The 27594-nt window shown below is 36.8% G+C and overlaps 1 protein-coding gene across 1 annotated transcript in view; it reads right to left on the minus strand.

Annotated features, from left to right (window-relative positions):
- Window positions 1–27594, minus strand: part of TRPM7 (transient receptor potential cation channel subfamily M member 7) — a 51091-nt gene that overhangs the window by 9878 nt on the left and 13619 nt on the right. The window contains exons 2-26 of the mRNA XM_059481943.1: window positions 22243–22322; window positions 20784–20822; window positions 20132–20330; window positions 18779–18992; window positions 18122–18246; window positions 17348–17519; window positions 16361–16535; window positions 15475–15598; window positions 14865–14937; window positions 14492–14592; window positions 13509–13643; window positions 12710–12763; window positions 11996–12136; window positions 11383–11517; window positions 10497–10777; window positions 9807–10035; window positions 8415–8570; window positions 8135–8278; window positions 7424–7552; window positions 6472–6756; window positions 5273–5447; window positions 4591–4723; window positions 3594–3778; window positions 2780–2912; window positions 1590–2305 (exon numbers count right to left, since the gene is read on the minus strand). Of these exons, the coding sequence (XP_059337926.1) occupies window positions 1590–2305; window positions 2780–2912; window positions 3594–3778; window positions 4591–4723; window positions 5273–5447; window positions 6472–6756; window positions 7424–7552; window positions 8135–8278; window positions 8415–8570; window positions 9807–10035; window positions 10497–10777; window positions 11383–11517; window positions 11996–12136; window positions 12710–12763; window positions 13509–13643; window positions 14492–14592; window positions 14865–14937; window positions 15475–15598; window positions 16361–16535; window positions 17348–17519; window positions 18122–18246; window positions 18779–18992; window positions 20132–20330; window positions 20784–20822; window positions 22243–22322 (4333 nt within the window). The remainder of the gene's footprint in view (window positions 1–1589; window positions 2306–2779; window positions 2913–3593; window positions 3779–4590; window positions 4724–5272; window positions 5448–6471; window positions 6757–7423; window positions 7553–8134; window positions 8279–8414; window positions 8571–9806; window positions 10036–10496; window positions 10778–11382; window positions 11518–11995; window positions 12137–12709; window positions 12764–13508; window positions 13644–14491; window positions 14593–14864; window positions 14938–15474; window positions 15599–16360; window positions 16536–17347; window positions 17520–18121; window positions 18247–18778; window positions 18993–20131; window positions 20331–20783; window positions 20823–22242; window positions 22323–27594) is intronic.

Below are 27594 nucleotides of genomic sequence, written 5' to 3' on the forward strand. Positions count from 1 at the left end.
CATTCATGTGGCTCTATAATGAATGAAAATCTACTTGGCTTCACAATTGAAACCTGCATGGTATCACAAGTGATGCAAATTGTGGACAGTAAGAATGAAGGGTATGTTCTAAATGCTAGAGATGTCAGAGGACCATATACAAAAAAATCTGGCTCCAGTAAATAAGTATAGTTAGTATTCAAAGTTATTAGTGGTGAAGTACATTTAAAGATTAGATAAGAGTTGTACAATCACTGTCCATAACTTCTGTTTAGCCTTGCTTTCTTTTTTCAACCATGAGGCATTTATACACAAATAGCTAATGTAGGTAACTTATTAGAAATCCAAGTTTCACAGCAGTAGAATAAATTCTTATCTAGAGATTTAAATTTATACAACCTCAGCAAATCTCTGGAAAACACTGAGACATCCCTGAAGAACTTTAGCAAGACAACACCTCTGCAGACAACCTGACAATTCCAGATTACAATCTTCTACTAAACGCTAAGCATACTTAAAGCATTATGTACTTTACAAGGATCAGTTAGTAAACCCACACCTGTGTTTTGCAATGAATCTGCCACTGTTTTACCGTTCAAATAGATAAGTAACTAACCAAAACCATCCACCTTTTTACTGTTAAGCAGAACTTGAGGGGAGGCAAAATGTTGTATTGAATTAAAGGACTTTGGAAGCTTCCAAAATGACAACCCCAACCCAGGTTAGCCTAGGCAACAGTGGAAGATCCCAGCTGTAACAGTGTTTAGAAATAAAGTATAGGAGGAACCCTCAGCTTGACACAGATACCACAAAGATATTTGTCCAGGACTCCATCAGCCTGAGTAGTGTTCTGTATTACGTCAAGGAATAGACAATATTTTTGATTTATGCAATCAGAAGGCAGGAGCTTTATAATGAGCCACAAAAGGTTTGTCTACAGCGCCCGTACCAAGTTGTAGAGCTGCTAATTGCCCAAAACTGCTAGACTCAAAAACTGGATAATGTTTTTCAGAAAAATATTGTCTATGTGACAGAATTATAGAGAAATTATAATTTCAGTTAAAAAAAACATTCAAGCAACATAGGGAAATTAGAGATGTTAAATGCAAAAAAAGCAGAGCAAAATGGTAAAGTCACCTGCAACCGGAATACACCCAAAATACCATACAATTCTTGGTAAGTCAAACCTTGTGGCTTAGATTTGGTCCACAGTTTATGAAGCAGTCCCATAAGGATGTTAGAACATAAATCTCGGGTTTGCAGTTCCATTGCATGGACATGCTGACTTTTGGAAAGTTCATCTTTAATATTCAATTTTCCATGCGAGCCGCCACGGTTGACTGTTGCCATCAAGTCGCCCGTTGACAAAGAGAACTTCGTTTGGGGCTTGTTCTTCTCTAACTTGGCAGGGGACTGGTGAGCACTTTTGTCAACTCTGCAGCTGTAGTTATCATTAGTGTCACTCTCATCATGAATAAAACCACAATTAACGTATCCTCCATTTTCAACACAAGGTTGGGTGAAAGCAAGGCAAGCAGAGCCAGAAGCAAGAGGATAAGAGCAGCTAATAATGACTTCAGGACATTCAGAATCTACTTTGTTATACTTACCCACAAATGCACCAAATTCTACATTATTATCTCCTTCTGTAGCCTTAGAGAAAACAGTCTCTTCATGCTTTGCTGAAGAATCCAGCTGACTTTTGCAACTGGGTCGAGATGGAGTGCTAACAAAAAACTTTGTAGTTGGGGATGTTACATGTGGCATGCTGTTGGATGAGTTGCCTAATTTTTTACTTTTACTAGTGGATTTTGAGATCTCTGCAGCCTGTATTCGTTGGCGAAGTTCTGGAGGGGAAACGGCATTTGAAAATAAGGCACTGCCTGAGGAACCTGCCTCTTGGAAGTTTTTTTCTTCTCTTCGGGGAGCCAGAGCCAATTCCTGACCAATTGTCTTATGCTGGGTTTCTTTGTCATCACGGATGGAAATGTTACAGAGTAAAGCATTGTTACTCTCAAGGCCTCCTTGTGGAAAAGAACCAAAGACGTTTCCAATGCTGTGCTTTTTCCACACAGATGATCTGAGAGAGCCATCCTCAATGAGGTTTTGTGCCAAATGCTTTGAAATGCTCAGTTCCCGGGTGATTTCATTATGAACCTTGCTGGCTTCTGAAGCTTTCTGGGCAGTCAGTGTTTTCAGAGTATCCACAGTTAGAGCAGACAGATCCTGGAGGTGGCCAATCTGTGAATCTAAAGACTGTAATGACCTTTTAATGTAGTTGACACGATCACCAACTTCCTTTATCTGAATGCACATTTGTTCCACCCTAAGAAAAATCAAATTATGAAGTAGATATGAATTGTATTTTTCTCAATATGCAAAAAAGCCCATGATTATAACCCTTTCTGTCCATTTAATCAGGAGGAAAAATAACTTTGAAGTGTCACAATAATACGATAGCATTGGACTGTTTTGTAATACAACATTTGTACATACTTCTAAATCACAGAATGAAAACAGCTATCAATTGAGGGCCTACAGCACTTTTGAAATCTATCAGTTTCTTAAAACTTCATGGGAAATCAAATAATACAATTGCCTCAGTTTACTGAGTGCTTCTATACATCAAGAAGAATCAATCACATTATCAGTTTCTGCACAGCAATGGAAAGATACCATATAAAATTTGCATAAACACTTTATGTTCTTGAGCTGCATTTCTCCCCCTTTAAAGTACATTTTAAAAAAAGTGCAAAAGTTCTAATTCTCTATTCAGAAATTATAATTGTAAATATTCTACCGTTCGAATGTGACTCGAATCCTCTCCTCACTTCCAGAATGAAATTTATCATCCTTTTCATTGAAATACATCTCAACACACAGCTCTTCAAAATCATGAAGTTTCTTCTGATCTTCTTCTGTCAGGTAGAGTTCTAAAGAGAGATCAACATTTAAGATGATGTATGTAGTGAAGTTGTATAGGTGCTGAAAACTAATAGTCATAACTCTACAAAAGATGTTAACAATAAAACTCTGCAATAAAATAAAAAATAAAATTAAAAAAAAAAAACAAAAAAAAAAACACACACACAAAAAAAAAAAACACAAACCACACAAAAAATCCTACCAGATGGCCACCTAAGACCCTTCCTCTCTCATTGCAAACATAAGTTCAAGGTCAAAGATTGACAATAAAATAAAATGAAAATAGTAATTCTGAGAGGATCTGTGCACAATATCATTCCTTACACTCTACCCTTTAATCCCCCTTTGAGGCAGAAGCTAGATTCCTTAGCTGGATTTTATTTTTAAAGTTTCAAAGAAGTTTTGCAGAAAGAAATAAAATATTTCTCAATTATAAATAACAAGAAATCTAATCTATTTGTTTGTGTGATAGGTTAGCTTTAGTGGAGATTTCTAGGGGTTAGCATTAAACTCTTGAGAAAAGCATGATGATTTTCAAAAAAAATTACCAATATTGAAAACACATAAAATTAAGACCCACTTTGACTTTCTTCACAATACTCATTATAGTCAAGAACATGGTGCTTTTCCGACAGTTGGCTTTAACCATATCAAAAACATTACTGAATTTTTTGGGTAACTGTTCATACTTGGCCCATCTGAAGCCTTGTCTGTCTTTCTTCTTTTACATATACAGCAGAAGAGGGAAGCCATGTGGCTGAGAATGATCAGTGGTGGAGGCAGAACAGGTTTTTCATGGTAGGCCATAATGAAATGATAGCGCTGATACTTCCACACAATGTTTGAAATTGCCTTGACTTGTAAATACACGTTGCTGAAAGGGAACAGAACAATATTAACACATCAAGGTGTTTTTGGGGTGGTGGGGAGTTGTTGGTGTTTGTTTAGTGGTTGTTGGATTGTTTGGTTTTTAACACTTTGATAACAATCTTGAATTCTGAAGCCAGTTAAGAGACAAAAGCATAAACTTGTTTTTTGCTGCAAAATTATTTTTGTGTTAGTTGGAAACACATTCAAGAGAATACCATGATCCAGAGCAAGGAGAGGGCTAAAGAAATTCTCCCATCAGGTAACAGCTCAGTATCTTCACTCAGAAATAAGTTACACTGAGATCAAATTTTAAGTTTGCTGAACAAAAAAATTAATTATTTCTAACTAAACCCAGAATTTTATATCACACCATGTTAATTCTGCAGTCTGCCTTCTTCAGTGTTTGTGCCCATATGCTGCTTATGCCCATAAATCAAACATTTGCAGAGACTATAAACTACAATTAAACCCAGCCAACTGGAGAACAATAAATGAATTTAGGAACAACAGTCAATTAAGACAAAGAAACAAGTTTGGTTTGTTTGTTTTCTGACAAAGAGAAGGTACAAAATGCCTTCAAATTTCCTTGAACTTCTGATTCCCCTGAGCTCACAGATGTGACATAAACCAGTCACATCACACACTTCCCTAACTCAGTCATGGGCTTGCAGTGAGGAAGACACAAAGACCAGCCTTAGAACTGATGAAAAAACTTCCAGGAAATTGGCTTGCTTTGATCTGGAATCAGATCTTATTGCAGTGAGATAGACATTTGTCCAATTATTAGCAAAAATTAACTATTATCTACACACTTACTTGAAAAATGCAATCAGGAGATTAACCATGATTATGTACTGTACAAAGAGGTAGACAGCTTGAAGAAACGGGGTCAACCATGTTCCTGGGCCACAGAGATGAGCAACCTTTTCATCAGAATTATTTGCACACACTGTGTTGGGAAAAAAGACACAGAGAAGACATGTACATCTTTTAGAACTCCCAGCAGGTACAGACACAAAAAGATCCCTAAAGGTCACCTACATTTTGCAGCAACCAACTATCATGCAGTGGTTCTGCAGTTTGAAATGTCTCCAGGCATTGAGGAACATGGTAGAAAAATACCAGAGACAAAGTTTCTGGCTGATACTATGCTGTAATCATATTATTGGCTTTTTTTTAAAAAGCATAGTACATCATCACAGCCAGAATTTTGTCATGATAGCTGTGGGGCAAAATTCCAAAATCTTGCTACGAATAGCCTTGAGAGAAATTGTAATTATGTAATTTTCATTCCAAGCCAAACATGTTTTAGAAATGAAAATGAGGAATCAGGTCACATAGTTATACAGCTGCAACCCACAAAAGGGAAATATTCCATTGAATGGAATCAATACCAACAGTACTGGGACTTTGATAGAATTGGAATTTCATAAGATTTTGATAAGACCTTATCAGAGTAAGTTCTCTCTTTACTTGCTTCATAATTGCAGTCTCTTACCATCAATTTCATAGGCATAGACTTCACCAAAAATCATCCAGTATGGATGAAACACAATATCTCTAGCAAGAGTCCAAGAGGGTGCCTCATCAGGATAGAGTATTGCCTTCCTGGGAACACCAAAACTAAGTAGTACAAGTGCCATAATCACCACAATGTAAAACATGTTGGCCACCTGTTAACACAAAAAAATTCAGTTAATCCACAAGGTCATAAATATGATCTCAAAACTTTTACAGTGACAGGTTACACTTGAGAAAATGTACACTTCTATGTATTATATAAAGAAAAGAGTCCAGGACACAAATATTTCACTCAGAAAATTTTGTTAAATAATTTTTAAAACCCACATTTTTCCTGTCCTTTTTTATCACGTATTTAGTACCCTTGGCCAAAGGCAACTGAGCATTTTTCCCTTTCAAGTTGAACACTACTAGGTACACAAGGAAATATTCCTTCATAAAGGTACTCAACAGCTGCACAAAAAACAGAGGTAGATTTCCAAGGGCAGGAACAGAGAACCTATACCTCTTGTAAGAAATCAAAGTGAGAAATGAGCAACTTGATGCTCTTGTTTTTAAGGAATGAGAGGGTGCAATTTGTAAGAACCATTTAATAGAGAGAAGAAACATGAAAGCCCCTTCCACATTCATATATACAGCTCTGAAGCCTTAAAATGGTTTTTAACATTTAGAATAGCTAGTGACAGTAGAGATAGGTTATTTAATTTTAAGTTTAAAAAATTTGAGTATTTTTTGTGTGAGATGACAAGAAGCACAATCTATTCCCAGCTTCCCATAGCACAAAACAATGAAGGTGCCTCAGGAGACTAAACAAGTTAAAACTTTTGGCCTAAAGAACACAAAGGCTACAGATTTCAGACCTAAATGGGAAGCTGAATCAAGACAGGTTTCAACATATTCACTTAAGTCTCTGACATCTGAGAACAAAACAGACCAGAGAAGGAAGATTTGTCATTTTTTACATTTATGTAACAGGGATAGCTCCATAAAGGAAGCCTTCTAATCAGTGCTTCTTTTGAAACCCTTTAAGGTATATTCCAGCTGGCTAATTCTGCACATCAAGTTGTTATCCTAGTACAGAAGGAAAAGAAACTTCTAACTAAATAAAACTATTGAGAGAAGTTGTAAATGGATTCAGTTGGGGAAAAAAAAAACAGTAACAAACATAGTACTTACCATTTTCCCAATCATCATAACATAAGGGCCAGCCTGTTGATTTACAGCTAGAAAATCCAGTAATCGCACATACCAAAAAATGATATTGAGACAGTATGTTATTCTTCCAGCAACAAAGATGTAATTTTCTCTGTAAGTGTTTTCTCCAAAATTCCCCTTGGCTCCAAATCTTAGTGCAAACCCGATGAAGAAAGTGACAATGGCAACTGTGTCACTGATATTGAAGTAATCACTGAACCACACTTTGATCTTCTGATTAATCTTCCCTGCCTCTGACATAAAAATCTGTAAAAGAAATGGAGGTCAGGAGAGCTCATATTTACTGCACAGGGACCAACAGTAAAATATGTGAATCACCAGCATTTTTATACTTGCAAAAATAAAACAGCTATTCAAATGGAGAAATCTTAAACGGTGAGCAATCAAAACCAGTGTTTAACTGTGTCAGCTTCACAACAAAGAAAGGAGGGCTTTGCTCTGCATTAACAATTTATTAAGGAATTTTGGATTTAGTGGGTTTTGGTGATGTTTTTACTTCTTTTGAGGCAGTTACTGTGACAAAAATGAACCCTATCAGCCTTCAATTGAGCCTGAGGTACCAGGTTAAGGGACTAACTTCATCTCTCCCATTTAAAAATGATTACAGAACTTCCATACAGTCTCTTGCCAACCAGGAACATTGTAGTTGTGATGGCTCTCCTGTGTCACTAAAGCTTTTTCTTTTTGTTTTGATATCTTAGTCATAGCACAGTGGTAGAGCCTGCCTGACAAATAAATACACATTTTACAAGGCCTCCATCTAACAATTTATACCAAGCTTTAAGATAAAGCTGTACTCGGGTACTCTGATGCTTGAAGTTTCTTCAGTTTTCTTGTTTACAGAATCATAGTCTAAAGCATACTCTTTTAACTGACAAAAAAAGGCCAAAATCCCAGATTATTACAGCCATACCTCACGAATTTTCTCAATTGCTGATGTGAAAATGTAAGCAATAACAATCCACTCCTGAACAGATGGTAATTCTTCCATTTTTACAAGAACCACAAATGTGTAGAGCATGAGGAATCCTAAGTATGCCAACTAAAAAATGAAATAAAACATATACATATAATTACTGAATGATCCTTTCAAGATGTACATTGAATCTTTTGATATGGTATACAATAAAAGCTTCAAGTTGAATTACAAGACTATATTTACCCTTTTTAACAGACAAGTTATTATTTATAAGGGGATACAAACATTTTCGTCCTAGAAAAGGAAAAATAGCTGTAACAAGCTATTTATTGTTAGCAAAGCTTTGCTCTTATTACAGCTATTTTCCTTTAGAACAAATTCTAGCATTTCTATTACAGTGACTGAAATGAAGCTGTGCATGCACTTGAGACTAATACATGGTTATAGAGCTCCTGCTAGCAACTGATGAAAAGAATTACTCAGAACAGAATTAAAAAACCCCAAACCACAGGGCACAGCATGTGCTTATGCAGTTTCATAAAATGAACTATTTCTCATTTCCAGCTCAGCAAGGTAAGGGGTTTTCTGTCTGCTTTTTGGATAGTGCTTAACATTGACTGAATCAGAGATACATGTTGGGAAAATAACCCAAAAATCTGTGCTACATTTCCAAATAAAATACACATTGCACAGAAAAAAACTCACCGTATTAAACCAAAACTTCACAATTGGAGCATGATAAAATGCATAGAACTTCTGTGTAATTGGGAGTCTTTTAGGTTTTGCTGGAGTCTCCATGTCATGCTTTTCATAAGTACTGTCCAAGATCCTCACTTCTTTAAAAACCTCCTAAAATAAAAAAACCTGTTAACTTCCCACACAAAAATACATGCTTTCTGGCACTAAATCTCACTTCTTTGACTTAAAAATGTAATTATTTAAGCAAGAAATATTGTTTTTATTATCTCCCTCTGCCCCACATTACCATAGGTATTTCATCTGCTGCAGTCTGGAAGTTGTTCTCACTGTCATCCATTGCCATTTGATGTGCATCTTGAGACTGAGGAATGTGTGACATTTCAGCCTTGGTCTTATATTCCAACAGCAGTATAGCAGGAGGGAGTAGAATACTCAGTATCACCTGGAAAAGATGAAGACTAAGTGTAAACAGTTCACAACTCCATTAAAGCATCAGAACACACCAATACACAGAATAGCCTTTGGAAATGTATTATCTAAATTTCACTTGCTTGCTATTGAGAGAAAAATATAGAAAATAATTAGTTATTACTTGTATATACACCTAAGAGCTTAGGATCACATATACAGTGTGTTTCTTGACTTGAAGACATTGGAAGTGGGAAAACCCAACAAATTCCAAAATTCAAAGCTACTAGAAAGAATGTGCTCCAAGCCTGAAGATAGAGATGTTCTGTTCACACTCTGTTATTTAATCCACTCCCAGAAGCTTTGGAACAGTGTATTGTTAAAGTGTATTTTAAAAGCCTGTACCAGATTGTGGTTTGTGGGGGGAGAGGGGAGTGGTGTATGTTTTGTTTGGAGTTTTTTTTTCAATTTATGGTAAAAAAATGAGCTAAGGTACAGATGAAGAGAGTAAGTGAAAGCTATTTACTGTCATTAGCCTGTTACAAAGCAAGCAAGAAAATAGTTAATCAGTTATCAAAGAGGATTTTAGTAGGTCACAAGTTAAATGATGCTTGTAGGTATTTTGTAGGAAAGTTTTCTTTAATTTTATTTCTCGCAACAATTAAGTTTTGGTACCTAATTTCTCAAGGAAATATTTTGGTTCAACTGATCTATATCAGTTACCTCTGTCTAGATCATAATTTATCTATATCACACAAAGGGCACCACTGGAAAACCTGTCCCCAATTTGCCTACCCTTGTTTCATTCTGGTTTTTTGCCCTGCTTTTTTGCTCAGTTCCTCCAAAATAGGATATTCACAAAGCTTGTTTACATCAAGTCTTATGTGCTCCCTGTAAAAAGCCAAAATGCATGAAACTACAGTCTTACAACAGGTTTTCCATCTGTTAAGGATTGTTACTACTATGTTTTTAGTAGTGGATTAGTATTCACATGATCTCTTTACGCCTCTGATTAAAGGCTACTTGCCTGGTTTTTGCCTTCTATATTTCTGTACCTTATTTAAAAAGATAATAGAGTGTCAAAAGAAGCAAGTTTACAACAAATATTCCAGTTTTGATTATGTTACAGGAGACTGGTTTACAGGATTTATTAATAAAAGCTATAGCTGTGAAAGCTTTACACTAACAGCATTTAAACACACACTTTTCTTCCCTTTAAACATGAAGTCCACTGACCATTTTTACATGAATAAACTGCAACAGTGCTTACTTTGTACCACGAATTCTTCCTCATGTTCAGCCTCCCCATCCACATATCCGACAGCAACATCTGTGTGCAAGTGTGTGCGACGAACGGACGGAGCCTCGAGGACACGGCCAGCTTCAGACACGTGGAGTTGCTCCAGTTCTTAAGTTCATAAGTCAGTAATTTCATGGCCATAGTTTCATCTTGTCGGAAGGACTGCTCTAACAGTTCAACTGCCAGCTGACCAAACTCGCTAAAATGAAGAAAAAAACCAACAAAAGAAAAGATAGTATCTATAGAAATGGCCACGAGTGAATTTTCTTGCACAAATTCCCAACTTGCATAACTTGAAGGGACTATTATTTGTCCCTTCTGTACAGATATGCTGTAATTTGTAACCACAATACATCTGTGACTTCTGTTAAAAACATATGCAAGCTAAAACAGCTATTAAAACATGCACAGAAACTACACAGAAGAAAATGGCACACTGAGTTTCCTCCTAATTTGACTATAAATCAAGACTTTTAACAGCCTTCAAGAAAGAGCAATATCTAATATAAAGCTTCTATTAGAGTTCCACTTAAACCTTTTTGCAAAACAGAATTGTCTTCAAGTGTGCTAACAGGATAATTTGTGTTTTGTTCATAAGTAGCCCACTACTTTTATCGCAGAGGTCAAGAAAATATTTTGAACAACAGGAATGTAACTTACTTGGAATACTGTTTCAGCTCTTCTGAAGTATCATCAACAAGGTCACTTTGTTTGGCCTCGTAGGCCATGGACCGATAGACTTTGCAGGCCACCAAGGCTTTGGCCATGGACTCCTCACCGTGCTGCCAGAAGAACAGAGCCATCTTCTGCCTCTTCATCAGCACTGCCCACAGCAACAGCTCATTCAGAGGATAAGCAAAACGTCTCGTTTCAGGGTCATCTATGTCAACTATTTCATCTTTGGTTCTTTTCTTTTTTCCCTCTTCTGCACCAGTGTCAATCTGTAAAATAAAATCACAAAGTCACATTTTAAGTCGCTATACTTGGTCATTATGTAAATTGAAATAAAATGCTGAGTGATCAAATAACAGATTATAAATAATTATAAAAAGAAAAAAGAAAATTTTTGAAAACTTGAAAAGCAGCAGCAACTTTTGTTCGCAAACTTCAGTTGAGTACAATTCATTTTAATAACTGTGAGACTGAATTAATTTGAATTATAGATCAAAGAAAAGCTGTAATATACCTACATACAAATAAAAAAATTCATGGTAACTGCTTGTAGTAGTAACACATGGCCAAATCTTGCCCTATCTACCAAGCTGTGTGAGTCCCACCTAGAACTCTGTTGAAGAGAAACTTTTTGGTTCCTAACATATCAAAGCTTATCCACAAGACTCCTATACAGAAAGAGAAACACCCTTTACAGAACCCTGTAAAAAAGCTGCAGTTTAGAAACAGTACAAAAGCAAGGTTGAAATTCCAGCTTTACCAAAGTCAATGCAATTGCTGCTACTCATACCCCAGTGGAACCTGGGTTTCCAGCAGGCTCCCCACCCTCAGCTCCTTGAAATAATCCCCACTGTGCTCCCCTCACAGCCCTCACCTTTGGTTTGTACGGCTGTGCTGTTTTGATGAAATGATTGTGGCGCATTTTTTCTTTCTTGTCTGCCCTATTACCAAAAGACTCATGGCTTTTACACATCTGAGGAGTGGTACTTGAAGGATTTCGCCCAGATCTCTGCAACAAGGAGAAGGGGTCTGGTTATTGAAACATGGGTGAACACAAACAGCACAACCAGAATTCTCACTGAATATTTAACATGGTTTGTTGTTTGTTTTCATTGCTTTTAAGAAGGCACTAAATGGGCAGTTACACTTGTTGGTTAGTGTAGCTTGCACAAGAAGCTAAAATATCTGCATCCCAAGCCCTGGTGAATCTGCATGTGTAGTGTCCTTTCTTCCCCTACGAGCAGGAAAAGAGGAAATCACAGAGAAGGAATTATGATATACTAGAATAAGGTTGAGGAGAACAAAACCTGTTGTTTGCCCTCAATCCCAGGACAGTTCTCAGCTGCCCTAATAGTCATTACTATTGCATTTAAAATTACCAGTCCATTGACAAGAAGAACAAACCAACATGGATTCAATCACTGTACAAAACACAAAGATTTGGGGTTTCCAGTTGGGAACAGATGGCTGTTCCCCAGTGCACGTACCCGGTTGTTCCCGCTGAGGCTGTTGTATATCGCTCTGAAGCGCTTCCTCGTGTACGTGCATCTGTAGGTTCCTCCCATCAAATACTCAATAACCAGTCCCACATCAATCAAGTTGATTTTATACCCTGGAGGAAGATTTCCCTAGGAATCCAAAAGGTATTTTTACTTTTTCAATGTATAATAGTAAACTTGCTTAGAGTGTTTCTACATGTTTTATCACAGCTCTAAATAATAATTTTTAAACAAATAAGCCTTTCATGATTAAAAAAACCCTCCAACATAAAACCCAAAAAGCATCTACATGACTCAACAGTTATTATTTTTAAAGAAAGTCCAGGTTATATCTTTTCTGCATGAACTCCCCTAACAGAACAGATACTTATTCCATTGGTGGGGGAGGCACTGGGGGTTTTTGTCTATTGTTTTAACAGCCAAAATTTCTCCATGCTGGAAGCATCAGCTTTCAATCCCCCCAAGAAGGAAAACAATCAAAAGAAAAATGAAAGACAACACTCTGGGTTTAACATCTTTTAGGCAGCAGGGCACCAAGCATAGAACAGGAATATTGAAAACTACCAAAATGTCTGCAGAGGTAGGTTAATACTTAAAATAAAACTCAATTAATAAGCTGCAGCTGAAATTGACAGTCAAACACAAGAAATTATTAACAAAAAATAACTGCTAGTTTGACAGATTTTTACATGGAGAGCATACCTGCTTGACATCCCGAACAAGATGAAATAGTGTTGGGTTGGTTGGGCCTTGTTTCTTTATAACAAAAGAGAGGGAAAATTTGGAATGAGACATTAGCATGCAAGAGCAGCCCCATAAGAGGTTAATTTTAAAAACTCATTTAGAATATAAAAGCATAATAAAATATAAATAAATGTAATAAATAAACTTCTCAAGGAGGCTTCTCTACAGAGCTTCATTAGCTAAAGAATTATTTTTTCTTTTTTTTTTGTCAAAGCAGATACTAAAACTGTTAACACAAGCCTAAGCCATATTTGTGTACTAATCACATCAGCTAATTTTTGTGAAAGGTTCTTTGTTCTGTCTTGGGATACTGTTATCAAAATTACCTTGGAATTCTTAAATCAACACCTACAGCAACAAAGTTTTTCTAAGTAATAATTATAACTATGCCGGTTGGCAAATTAAACTCTTCCTAGAACTCTTACGATGTTAGCTGCTACAGACAGAATCCATCCAATGAAGCCCTATAGAGCTCAGATTCTGGGCACCAGTTTCACCCACGTCACTTTCTCTTGTTCTCTTCCCCACTGTGTTTTGCACACTTTGTGTGTCCACAGAGCTGCAATTTTCCCTTTAGTGTCCATCCCCACCATCACACACAGATGAACACCCTGATGACAGACAATTCTGGTGCTGCTGGGGCTGTGCCTACCAACACCCCACAACCTCCAGACTGCTGCACACGAGCCAGGACACAACAGGCTGAGCAACCAAAATACTGCTCTAAAAACAGCTTAAAAAGCAGTGATTTACTTACTGTGTTATAAAGTTCTTCTAGCCTGGGAATTGTAAGAAATTTGTGCATGCTTACTCCATTTTCAATCAGAAGTTTCACAAATGCAACTCTGTCCATCACAAGGGCATCCAGCATAGCCTGCTCCAGGGAGCCAACCTACAACAAAGAAGCAAAAAGGTGGAGCCTAGAGAGAGCCAGCAAAAAAGTGAACTTAGATACTGTATCAACCTCCTTCATTTGGAGGGCTGGAAAAACCTCACATGTCTGTACAGATGTCACCCTCTGCTCAGAATATCCCCTGAACTTCACACAATTACAGATGGGAGAATACCCTGAAGACTTGAACTGTTCTCTAGGTACTGCCTACTGAGACAGTGGGACTAAGGAGACATTTGGTTTAACATAATTGAAGTGTTCTCATAGGCTGATATTGGATAAAAGAAAAAAAGACAAAATTTCTAAAGCGCAATTTGTTTCAAAGATGTCAGAACCATCATGGCAATTGAAAAGCCTTACACAGGCTGAATGCACACTCAGTAAGCTCATGTTTTATTTTTACACAGGGAGAAAAGGCAAGAGCCACCAGGTAGTTCTTAAACTCAAACTCATTTTCAAACTACAAAACCCAGACATTTTGTCCCTCCCTCAAAAGACACTGCTGTGCTGCCAAGAGTGCATTTTACCAGATGCTTCTTAAGAACTTTTTAGGGCCATGCAACTGTAATGAAGGAAGAGCACCTGACTAACATGAATTCGGCTTCCACCTTTTGTGTTTTCTCTGCCAGTTATTCAGAACAGTTAGCACATTTCTATAATTTTTTTACTATTTTCAAATACAGCAAAACAGCTTTAAGGCTATGCAGTACACCCAAATTACTGTCTCAAAATAAATGCATCAGTATTCCAAAGTCTCTCTCTACAAAAGTCAAGATTAATCTTTTACAGTAAACTGTGCTTCTCTCTGTTAGGAATTACCATTCTGCTTAATCCAGACCATTACATACCAGCCATTGTTGCCCATAAACAAAAACATGATTTTTGGCTATGTCAACTCTGTCCCATGCCAGTGTAAGAACAAGCTGGTCAAATGCAGATGCATTCGTGCCTTAAGAAATGAACACAATGAAGAAAATTTAAAATTAATTATAAGACAAGATAATAAACATTCTTCCTTCCTAAAAAGGCCAAATCAAGCAATCCACCACAGAATTATGCTGTATGTATCATCATTCATGTCATGTTATAGCATGATACAATGAGAACACAGATATTTTTTTAAAAACTGACGATTCCTATTGATATATTATAAATCCATCACATAAACAGTAATCAATAATAGCTGGATGTTCCAAATAATTTTAAAAAATTAAGTCTCACCTTTTAACAATGCTGTAAGTATTGCAACATCAATGTCCTGATGCTCATCTGACCCAATATGAAATACTGTAATCTGTCCAAAATGGGAAAAAATATCAAAATTTATTTTCAGGCAAAAGTTATTAGCTTCAGTCTTTTAAATCTTTTTCAATTCCCGACATAAAAGACACCTCAACTTCAATGCAACTTGAAGCCTATGTTCAACTTAAACTTTCAGTGTACATTCTGTTTTGTTTTCTTAAGTGGGGATCTTCAATTAATTTGAACTTCTTTTCCTCCCACGTTTACAATTCACTGCTCTCTATAACACAGTATCCTGTTTACCTCTCCAGTCCATTACAGATCATGAGATTAACCTGCCATTAACATGGTTAGCTGAATAAGGCATTTTTTTATCTCAGAACAGCACAATGTGATGTCCAAATGGACACCAGTCCCTGAACTCAGGCTACACATTACCTCTATAAAGTGGTTTTGCTTTAAGCATGCAGTGATACTATACATTTATTAGTAGTCAGAACTAAAAGATCCAATAAAAGAAGAAAATCATATCATATATCCACAAATGCATGCACATTGCATAGTAAAGTTTATGGCAAGATCTACTTACAAGTTCTTTTTTTTTCATGCACTCCAGCAGTGTCTGAAACAAATGAACTGCTTCACTTTGACCAAAGTTAAATGTCTTTTTGATGGTTGAAATGATTTCAGGCTCAGCACCCTCAGGAACATTCCTGAGATTGAAACAAACACACAGGAAAGCAATTGTTTTAGATGAACAGTAATAACAACAATGCATTTAATTAGTTTCAACATGTCCATTCAAAGTGCTGCTATCTATAAGCTTATTACTTTGCTGTGGCAAAACCTTGGGTAACCTTTAGAAAGAACTACAAGCTACTTAACCTACAATTCTATACTACTGCCTCCTAAAAGTAATTCAACTCTCTCTCCCTTTTCTTCCTATATTGAGTTATGAGGTATTCTCAACCAGAAGATTTTGGCACAAAATAATAAGCAGTCACTCGTCTGAGTAAGACACATTTGTGATCTCAGGCTGGACAAAGCTGTGTGGTTTACAGCTACATTAGATCCCTGCCTCCCCAGGTTCAGAAGCAGCCCCTGCAACAAGGACCTAGTGTGTTTAAGGGCCTTATGCAAGTCTGACAACTAACAAGAAATCACCAAATCACCAAGTACTGTGGAGCCCAAGCACATCCTTTTTATTATTTGAAGCTACACTCGAAACAGGCATGTGTTTTCTGCACTAAACAGAAAAAGCTTTTGTACAGATTCAGGAAGAAATGGTCTCAAAACTCATCTGTGGATGACACATATAGGTGCCATGGATCTGTACATCTTGTCATTCATCTGTGTACGACAAGAAGTGTCTGGACACAATCCTGTGCCACGTGCTCTGGGATGACCCACTGTGGGGTCCCTTCACACCTGACCTGTTCGGTGCTTCTGTCCAGTCTGGCACTGCTGGCACTTACCCCCCCTCCTCTGTCTGCTTGTGAACATAGGCCAGGATGTCTGCAGCCCTGCCAGTCCCTTCACACACCACCACGGGCACGGGAGGGCTCTCCTGAAGGAAGTCTAGAACTGTCAGGATGACGTTGGGGCCACCTTCAAACACAAGGGCCACCACAGGCACGCCTTGGCCAATTCCTGGAAAATGGCAAAGATAAAATCCAGACAATGCTGTAAGTGTATAGTGAACACTAAGGCCAGTTTTACATATTTAATAAATTAGGTTTGTCCTATTGAATTAGCATTAAAATACTGTCTGCCACACGTTAGCTGTTGGTAACGCACAGTTTCAAGCACTTTATGTTCTGGGCTGGGACACAAGCACTGCCAAGCTGGTCAATACAACAGGATACAATCTACAAAACAGAAGAGATTCCTCACAGAAACATTCCTGAACTAACGCAGAAAACTGAAGAATTTTTCTTTTTGAAGGTCCTCTTCCAACTTCCCCCCATAATTTCCAAAGGTGACAACACATACACAGTTTGAACACAGGTACACGGGAACCCTCTACTGACGGGAAATATTGCAAGAGCATTCCTGTAAGGGTCAAAGTACATGTGTTGCTCCACAACTGGGAAAACACCATACTGCAAACTCTGAAACTGCCAGCGTCAAAACCATTAATTAATCAGACCAATCAGGACTTGGTGACAACACCATTAATTAATCAGACCAATCAGCATTTGGTGACAAGACCTGAAGTGACTTACATTTGTTTTTACAAAGTAAATAGACAACTTCATTCATAAAGGATTCCTCTGTGGACCCAGAGAAATCATAAATCTACCAGCAATAACTAGGGTCCAGAGCAACTGCTGAAATTTGCAATTTAAGATTTGAAGTGTAAACAAAAGTTTAATTGATTTTATTTTCTCATTCAGAGGTTTGGTGCAAACACCTTTTTCATTAAGCCATAGTAACAACCCTCAGGCACCAGAATTACTTACTTGCATGGATCCGTTGCAAATTAATAGTTTTTTCCAGTTCTCTTCGCAGTTTAACTTCTGCTCCATACTTTCCAACTGTTCCATCATCCACCAGAATGAAATGGGAATGGAGGTTATTTAGGACGTTTAGTTTACTTAATGGATTTAACAAGGTCTGATATGGAGCAACCACCTAAGTGCAAGCACACAACAAATGTCTTTTACTTGCAAAGATTCACACTTGTTTCTGTGAAACTTAACTAGACATGAGAAATGGTGGCTCAACAAGAAGCACTGACACATCTAAGGAAGCACTGACACATATAAGCATGCCTTGGATCAGGATACACCAACAGCTGCAGCTCTGAACTTGGTGCAGGGAAGCAGATAATTGTATCACTAAAGGATGCTGTTCCGAAGGGTAACAAAGATCCTTTGAAAAGGATGTCTTTGAGGAAAATTTGTGACTTCTAAAGACTCCACATCAAAATTTTTCAATTTATTATCTTCTCTAAATGTGAATTCTCTGTAATACTTTGGCATATTTGTTATTTGATTCAATAGTATCAGTGGGGGAGGAAAAAGGATTGTACTTAAGAACAAGCTCCTCCTGTAGCACATTTGCATTTTGCAACTTGTTTACAGTAACGATCTTGCACAAGTCACAGATGTCAGTGTATCTTCATAGCAAAGCAAGTATTCCAATGATGCAAAGCAAGGGAAAAACATGCTTGAGCAGATGTGTCAGAAGTAAATGAGGTAAATCATTATTTCAGTTAGGTAATTCCTCCTTACATCTCTTCCAACAAGGTCGTTTCTGTTTTCAATCACTCCCCACGGAGCAATCCCAATAGTGCAAATCTTTCGAGATGATCTGGAAGCATGTTCTCTTAGAGCATCACCAACATGTTTTGCAACACCTGTTCGTGCATAAAAAATATTCCAGTGCGTTGAATGGCACATTTTACTAGGAATACAAATATTTATTTAGGTGTTTAACTGTTTTATTTAGATAACCAGGCCTTTAAGGAGCTGGAAACTTAGTGACACACTACCAAAGAAAAGGCACTGTGCTACATCTACTAGGAGGAAACCAAGTCATTCAACAAAACAAATATTAGCCTAGCAAGAACTAAAGAGTTTCCAGCACATTACTGTACCTTTTAATCACATTAGACTCTTCCTTGTTTCAAAAGCAAAACCCAGAAAACAATCAAGCACACAAAACAAAGCCCAAAACCCAGCCCCTCTATATCTTATTTCTCTTTTCAATACAAAAGAGTAGCCCACTTTCAAATACATATGTTCAAAATGTATTTTTTTCATTTCATTTTACAAACTCATTCAAATTTCTTTGTTTTAGGATGTAGCAATGCATCCATACATTAAATCTTTAGGCTCTTATAAAACTGCAATCCAGTTAATTGTGCACAACCTTTGCTAGTTCCTTACCTGTGTTCACTCCTCCAGTTATAATCCAGGCCCCTGTGGTCACTGCAGCTTTGATAAGACCTTTGCCAAGCAACTGTTTGATGCGTGGGTGAAGTTCAAATTTCTGCATGCCCCCATGGACAGATATAACAAGCTTTGGCAACTCCATCTGCCATTCCTTGAGCATAAGTTGCAGAATAGCTTCAGGCTTAGTGTCATATGACAATCGCACATACTGCAGGCACAAGAACAGAGTTAAAAGGTTCAGATGTGTAAAAAGAGGAACCAGGATGCATTTCAGGATATATTATCTTACTCCTGGCTATGGAAACTGTAATTCACTTTCTCAAAACACAGCAGATGCAATAAATGCACAAGCTTCCTTTATATCCTCAGTAGTCCAGATGTGCCAGTTTTGAAAGCAAGTCTTGGAAAGGAAACAACTACAGAAAGATCATGGTATTCCATCCTACTGGCAAAGTGACCTAGGAAATGACTCTATGAAAGCACTGGATGATCTCTAAATTAGATGAAATTCAGAAGTATCTATAAAAGCTCTGCCATCCGCTGGGAGAGGCTTTTGTGTCCCCTGCAAAGAGTGACAAACCAATTGCTTCGTTTTCCTTCCCTGTTCCTGGTGGGAAGGAAACCTACATTTTTCAACAGAAAACTTCAAACCTGGCAACTTTTTAACACTATGTTTAACAGCCTAAGATTAAGTAGATGGTTGATCAGCTACAATGCTGACACATCTTCAGAATGAGCTACTGAATAGAGGAGGGGACTGCAGGCAGAAATAGAACCCTTCCTGAATGAAGTTCTAAATTACAAAACAACACTACTCCATTAAACTGGTTTGAGCAACCCCACTTGCACTCTGCAGAAGGAAGCAGAAACGAGAGTGGGCAGCCTGGTGTTTCTGTGCTCCTAGAAAAGAGCTCACAGCAATTTTAAGCTACACTAAGTACAAAGGAACCCATACACTGCTATTAAGAACATGAAAGAACTGTGCCAAGGGCCCTTCTCTCACAGAGATGATCTGACCTCGAGCACTGGACTGTCCTTGGGGCTTCTGCCAGCTGCAGAAAGAACACAGCTCCTCACTCAAGCACTTTGGTTTGATCACAGAAGTCACACTGTACAAGCACTCCCTGTAGCCGGTAACTGCATAAGCTTTAAATAATTTCTACCACAACTAAAAATCTTTTACAAATAGAAATTAGAAAGAATTCAAATCACAACAAAAATGCTGGAGTAGAAAAGGGCACTGGTTCATCACAATAGACGTATTAATATTTTCAGCCTTCAATTTCAGAAGTTGAATTAAGCATGGTGAGAGTAAGAAAAAAAGAAACAACAAAACATCATACATGCCTTAGCCCTGTAAGAATGAGAGCCACCTTGAAAGTTGATGACACCATAAGCATCAGTAGAGGTCTGTTCTGTGTGTTTTTCCACGGACCACTCTTCTATGTCCTGGTTGTAGTTTTCACCCAGCTTCACATCGGAGTATTTCATGGCCAGGCTGGCAGTGAAACAAGCGTGTTGTCTGACCAGGCGGCCACAGCAGCACCTGCACACACACCGGGGACAAAGCTTGGTAAATACTGCCATTGCAGGAGAAAAGAACTGCCTTTATTGACAACAGCAACAGAACGGATTCAGAAAGCACAGATTCTACACATTACATAAACCTCTTTTCCAGAGTGAGCCTTGTTGTCATAAATATTTACAGCAATAGTCAATTACAATACATATTATTATGCAAAATACTGAAGCTCACTAAGGCAGCGAGCTGCAGGCCAGGAGAAATTACTTCTTTGAAGCCAAGTAATTTATATAACATTTATAAATCTGTGACCTACTTATTGCAGACAGTTCTTTAAACATTAGTTATATTTATTTTACATCTAACCTTTCACCAACTTGTCACTCATAATATTGATCAAAACTTTTGAAAACCCTACTATGAAAGCACTTAATGAGAAAATATTCATAAATATTGTAATTACAAAGACCTTTTTACCTGACAAGTTGCTGACAAATCTGACATCCTGGAAGGCATCTGTAAGAAATATTTAAAGATATGACTTAAACTTCTCACATAATTCACACAATGAGCAATTCACCAACAACCATAGGCCATTCTCAGAAACTGAAGGACAAATTGTGGTGGGAAAGTTGTAAAGTCCATTGTAAGCTACAAATAGCTTAAACTGAAAGGGCAAGTGTTGAAGACCATTCTGTTCCTTGTTAAATGCTCTGGAACTTTTAACAGCTTCCTAATTACTTTGTTTGCATTTGCAAATTTTCCATGTGCTGCAATTGTGGCTATAAATTGTAAAAGCTTCTCGTGTCACATGATTTCAAGGAATGTGGTGAATTATTTACAATAATTTGAAAATTCTACAGCATTTAGTTCCTTTTCTGTTTATAAACAAAGTACTTAAATGAAAAATAGCAACCTGCCCCAGTATAACAAAAGAGATTTACAAGTGTTTTTTAAGGAAAAGAGTGAAATAGAAGTTTTCTCAATCTCAGAAAAAAAAGGGTTCTCAGCTGCTGTCACATATGTGAAGTTTAAGAAAAAAATGGTGATTTTAAATTCCATAATTACAACAGTAAATATTACAGGGGGACAAAACTGCCTAAAAATACCAACTTTAAGTCTATTTCCATTTTGTCTTTATTTTATCTGTGACATAAATGTCATGACTCAATAAACTCAATCCTTGTAGGAACTCTTAAATTATACCTGTAACACTTGGTGAAAGTCAGCTAGATATGCACTAGAGTTAGCACTAACTTGCTTGATTTCACACCTCTAAGTTAAGATAAGGTAAAAACAGCATGTGAGATATGCTAAATATTCTCAGCCTCCCCTCTAGAAATACATTACCCCATTTTTCAGCCTAGTTTTTTCTCCTTTAAGAACTTAAGGATGAAATATTATTACACATCATATGAAATCTGAACAGTTCCCATTTATCTGTTTTCCCTAGAAGCAAGTATTTTTTCAGCCTTCATTATTTTTTTGTCATTTTCTCCCCACCCCAATTCTTGGTTTTCTTTATTCTTCTATGAATTCTTCACCCTTTTTTTCTACACTGTCAGGTTGATTTTCACACTTCACCCTACACTTACAATGGTGTTTTTTAAATTCCAGTAGAGGACATCTCTATGAGACTCTCTGACTTCAGAAATTTCTTTTTCACACCCCCGTCACTATAAACAGATCACAGACATCAGTAGGAGGAGTGGTAACAAGCAGCAAAGGGAACAGGAGAACATTTTTTTGGAGATTTCTGCAATGCCAAAGTCCTTTCAGAAAAAGAAAACCCAATTCACAGAGCAACAATGTCCAGTCACGAAAGCACAAACCCAAGACAGTATTTCATACAAAAATCCAGTCCAACACTCAAGAAAATACTGACTTTTTAAATATTAAAGAGCAGCAATGAGTCCTTGCATCATTTCTCATTTACCTGTGGGGGTCTTTTGAACTCGGTATAATGTACACACACTCCCTCTTCGTGAAAGTATTTTCTATCCAGGATTTCTGGGACTGAAAAACAAAGAATTTAACAGTATTATAAAATACAAATCACATACCTTTGCTATGAATAAAGCTTTTTAAGGAAACAAGAGCTAGAATATGAGGGGTTTGCTCTCTCAAAAAACTAACAAAACCATGTATGACCTTAAAAAAGCATCTCACACAACTCTCCAAAAGTTGAGATAACCAGAATCGTTATGTAATTTATACATAAATCATCTAAAATTAGAAGTAATATTTTTTAAAGCTAACATAAATAGCAAAATTTTAATACATAAATAAATATATACCCAAAAAAACAATCCATAAACAATTTTAAGACACACTGTTACTCTATTTTGCTAAGAAGAAAAAAATCAGGTAAAATTTAAAAAAATTATCCGCCTAAACTGAGATAATACTAATTTTATCTATTTCTCTCTTTAAAATTTTCATCTTGAAATTGTGGGTAAGAAAAGCTTTCTAACAACACAGGCAATCTTTTCAACTAGCAATAAATAGGTCATAACCTTTGTTCTTCATCAAAACACTTTTCATTCTAGTAAATAAAATTAATTGGGATCTCTGAACTGTGTTGTAAGGTTAAACTTGAAACACGTTCTGAAACATGAAATTAAGGATGTTCACTACTTCAAATGCTTACTATTCTAATCACTGGACATAATTTCTTTCAGTTGCTTTAAACAACCACATGAACATTATCTCACATAATAATCTTACGTTAGCTGCTAAACAACATCATAATGTGTAACGTCTATGTCATGTTTCAGCAATACATTGGGAAAGACAGACAGGACTTTTCGAAATTAAAAACATGAAAAAATCTTGGAATGCTAATTTACATCTTATGCAACATTACATTAAATCCTTACTGAGATGACATAAAAATTACTTCATTGCTAACAGCAATGCTCTACATTTACATTTTACCTTTAGAAAACTTTTATTAATTTCACAGTTTTATTTTACAAGAAAGGGGAAAGACTGATGGATATTATTCACAGGTATCTAATCAGAGGTCTGCAGAAGTGATGAAGAAATTAAGATTTTTTTTTAGATTATAAAAGAAGCTTAAGCAAAGATGGATGAATTTTTCACTCACTGTAACTTCAACATCAGTTTAAGATTGTAACAGTAAAACATTATCAGTTTAAGATAATAACAGAGCATTACTTTAAAACTGCAGTAGTTTAAGCTTAACTCTGCAGGTCCAGCAGAATATAAAAAGATACAGAAGGGTAATTTAATACTTAGATGTTTCAGCCAGCTGGCTAAAACCACACCTTGAAGCAAGAGATCACAGGCATAACATGCTAGATGTTAAAATCCAAAGAACATAAACCACAAGCAATTGCGTCAATTGCTCCACACAATATTGTTTTATTATTGAGTGGTGATCAAAGCTGGGGACAAGGACCTCTGGCTCACAATGTGCAACACCACTTTTCATAATAATAACAATAATAAACACTTCCCAAAACAGAAAAGAAAAAAGAAAAAGCCCCCAAAATAAAACAACTAACCATTCATCAATTTTTCTCTTAAAGAAGGTAGCTTACCAAGGATTTCTCTCAATTTTTCAACAGTGCAAATATTGTCACATCACTACTATTTTATCAGTCACCCCAAGTCAGTTATTTATGTAGAAGAAACTCTGTATTGTTATTAAAATGTACTTGAAACTTCTTGGTAAAACTAGACTCCCTCTAGAAGCATGGCTGTATGCTGATTAATCTTTATTGCAGAAGATTTTAGACAGAATTTGCTAATTCCAGAGTCTTGTTTTCTTTTGAGAGAGGAAAAGAAAAAAAGAAAAAAAAAAAAATACAAACCAAGAAGAGAAGAGAACTGTGTGAAAGACAATTCCCATAAATGGGTAAAAATCACATTAAAAATGCAGGAAGTATTGCCTTTCATGTAAATAAGAACAATTATTACATAATCTTCCTGTGATGACCAGAAAAAGGAAGATGCTATGAGGACACTGGTGAGTATAAATTAGTTGCAGCAGTTACCTCTAAGAAATACTCCTCATGAGCTAAAGATTAAGTTAAAATAGGAGATCCAGTCTGAAGTCAAAAATCAATATGCAAGTTATCAGACTGTTTAAGAAAAATTGCCTACTCTTATTAAAGCTTTCTCACATCTGAACAGGATACACAACCCCACCCCCAAACTGTTTCCAGTAAGAGGCAGCTCCTGCTGCTCCAAGTGCTCTGTTTTCCCAGTGTATTTTTAGAAGATGCACTTTACACCATGGCTCTGGGTAACATGGGTCAGCAGCCTTTCAGCAAAAGGCACAAGCAGCATCAACATAGAAAGATCTACTTTTCAACTATTTACTTTCTTTCTTTTCAAAATTGTGGAAGAAAAAAGCTTAGCTTCCCATATTCTTCCCTGTGCATTCTCAATATCTCAAGCTAAATAAAACACTATTTTAAATAAATACGTTCTCTTCCAACAGTTTCAGCAGTAGTGAAATAATTCTAATTGCTATCTGAAACAACTTACACAAGTACTAGCTGAACTACAAACTCAAGAGAACATGCCCAATTATTTCCAACTTCTGGAAGTATCTAAATGCCAAGGTAATCCCATGGCCTTTTGTAAAAGGTGGAAGTTTTACCATTGCCATTTTATTATTAACTATGTTTGACATAGCAATAGCATTAGCACTCCAATGCCCCAATAACAGAGATTATTTAAATGTACCTGCTCAAGATTGATGTTATCTTTACTGAAATTCACACTGGATAACTTTAGCAAGTCTCTTTGTAGAATGAAATTTTTACCACAATCAGGTTTTGTATACAGCAGGTGAAAAAAGAAAATTTATAAAAAAAGAGAAACCATCCCTGAAGTACAGTATGAGATCAGGTCTCAGAAATAAAAAAACAACCCCTACCACTCTCCTCCCTTCAGCTCATGTGTTTCTAAGAGCCTCTCATGTAATATATTAAAATAAAAGGACACTTAAGTTCTAGCAATTGATGCATTGGCAATATGGCAAAGCCTTATCAAGCCATTGTGAAATTCTCAAAGTTTATTCAACAAGTTTGGTCTGAATTATTTTCTCTATAGAAAGTAAGTCTGCCTGCTTGTCAAGATCTCAAAATTACTTTCATGATTTTCAAGTAACATAAAAATGGCAGGTATAAATAATACTTGTAGCTGGCAATCCTGAAGTTCTTCATGCACAAAGGGATCCCAGTTTATTTTTTTCCTTCTCTTTTGTGATACTGTGTACTGTTCTAAGATAAAAAGTTACAATATTGTAACAATACTTGTTACAAAACTAAAATTTCACTTTTCCCAACTATATTGCCCTGCAGACTGCCACAGTGCATACCAGCCCAGCAGTTCTCCCGACAGTTTTTCAATAAAGCTCCCCAGTGAATCAGCAAAGTGACCTGAATTAATAAATAATTTGCTAAACCGTGACCTTTTTGGAGGGCTGGTAAAGGGGATTTTAGTTACTGATAGCACAGACTGAGCTTCAAATTTAGAAATCATATCACTTTCCACACAGTCTCATATTTCATCTTTCAAATCTCTGCTTACACCATATGGCAGTTCAATACACGCAATACTTCCTCAAGGAAAAGATCCGCCAATTTTATTTATTTATTTAAAAACTAATATAGACTCTATAATGTTTCTCCACTACCTCAAATTTTGCAAAATGTTTATTTTCCATCTGGACAGAAGAAAATACAGGAAAGTTTTCAGTTTCAAGCCTGAAAACAAGAAGGCACAATGGAAACTATGTGCAGCAGGAACAGTCGTGCTAGCGCTGCTGCAGAGCAGTCCTGTCTGCCTAGGTCACTCATAGCCAACCAGATAAATTTCAAAACATTTCTAAGAGACATACTGTACTAACAATGTCCTTTATCTTGTCTATTCAAGGAATTGTCCACTGACATTGTTCCAACTTGAAGTTACTGCTCCTTATGTAACTATACATACCACAGCGCCCTTCGTGACTTACCAGAGGATCTCTTATCTGAGAAACCCACTCCATTATCCCAGCACGTGCTACACCATGGGGCTGACCTGTGATCCCTGCCCAGACAACCAGCCCCAGCCAGGCACTGGGCTCCTGCAGCTATAGCTGAAAGGCAGAAATTCCAGACAAACCTCTATCTCATTGCTTTTATGCGAGATACATTGAATAAAGCCAAACAGCCCTGATAAATACCATATTCAATTAGGCTAATGCGTACCAAGTAGTTTAGAATTCAGAAAGCTTCTTGTGGGAAGAGGAGCCATAAATCAAATGCACCAAATGAAAAGTTTCAAGTTTGTTTTAATAATGTTACAGAGCCTCCTCTACATGAATAGCTCATTGAAATGATTTCTAGTAAGTGCTTCAAATCCTTAAGGCAGTAAGAACCACACTGCATGTAAAGCACCTGGACTTGTTTTTAGGACAAATTAACTGAATTATACTGAAAATGTGCACCCCAGGATGAGCTGAGTAGCCAAGCCAATGTGTATGGGGGGCAGAGCTAGCTGAAAGACAGTTACTTCTATCTACCAAAGAAAACACTTAAAATTTTGTATTAAAGATATCAGCAGAGCACATCTCAGTTCCTCAAGGAAATATTTATCACTTGAGGAAACTCTTCAAAACTTCAGCTAACTAAGCAAATAAGCAGATAGAAGGGAAAAAAAGTTAGATACTTTAATGTCATATATTTGCTACCACTTGTTTTAAACTCTTGGCTCTGTCAAACCCCAGGCATTTAATTTACTGGCTCTCCCTTCAATTTAAAGTTACATACTTCTATAATTTTAGTTTGGGGGTTTTTGCTTTCTTTTTTAAAAGAAAGGGGAGATAACAAAGCATTTAGCCAGCTAGTATTATGAACTATATTTAAAAGACTTTGACAGAGAATAACAGTGTTGTCTGTCCAGACAAGGCACAACACACACAGAGCACCTACAAAATTTGTTCCTGAATCAGAATCTACAGTATCAGTCAACCTTAATTTTTTGTACTAACTTCTATAGAAAGTATGGATATGTGCAGTACTCAAAAAACAGAGGCTCAGACATTATCCCAATGCCAGAAGATATTTCTGCAGTGCTTTAATGTATCCCTGTGAAGAATGTCACCCTAATGACAAGGACTGTGCTTCAATCTTAATTGTTGTTTAATCCACTACAAATGAAAATTTTTGCAAGGATATTTTACCTGCTGCATCAGGATTACTTATTAGTCTAAAACCAGCTTCATTTACAAGAAGTTGGTTCTTTTCTTTTTTCTCCACATGCATTA

This window comes from Ammospiza nelsoni, chromosome 14, assembly GCF_027579445.1.
Source record: "Ammospiza nelsoni isolate bAmmNel1 chromosome 14, bAmmNel1.pri, whole genome shotgun sequence".
NCBI classification, from domain to species: domain Eukaryota; kingdom Metazoa; phylum Chordata; class Aves; order Passeriformes; family Passerellidae; genus Ammospiza; species Ammospiza nelsoni.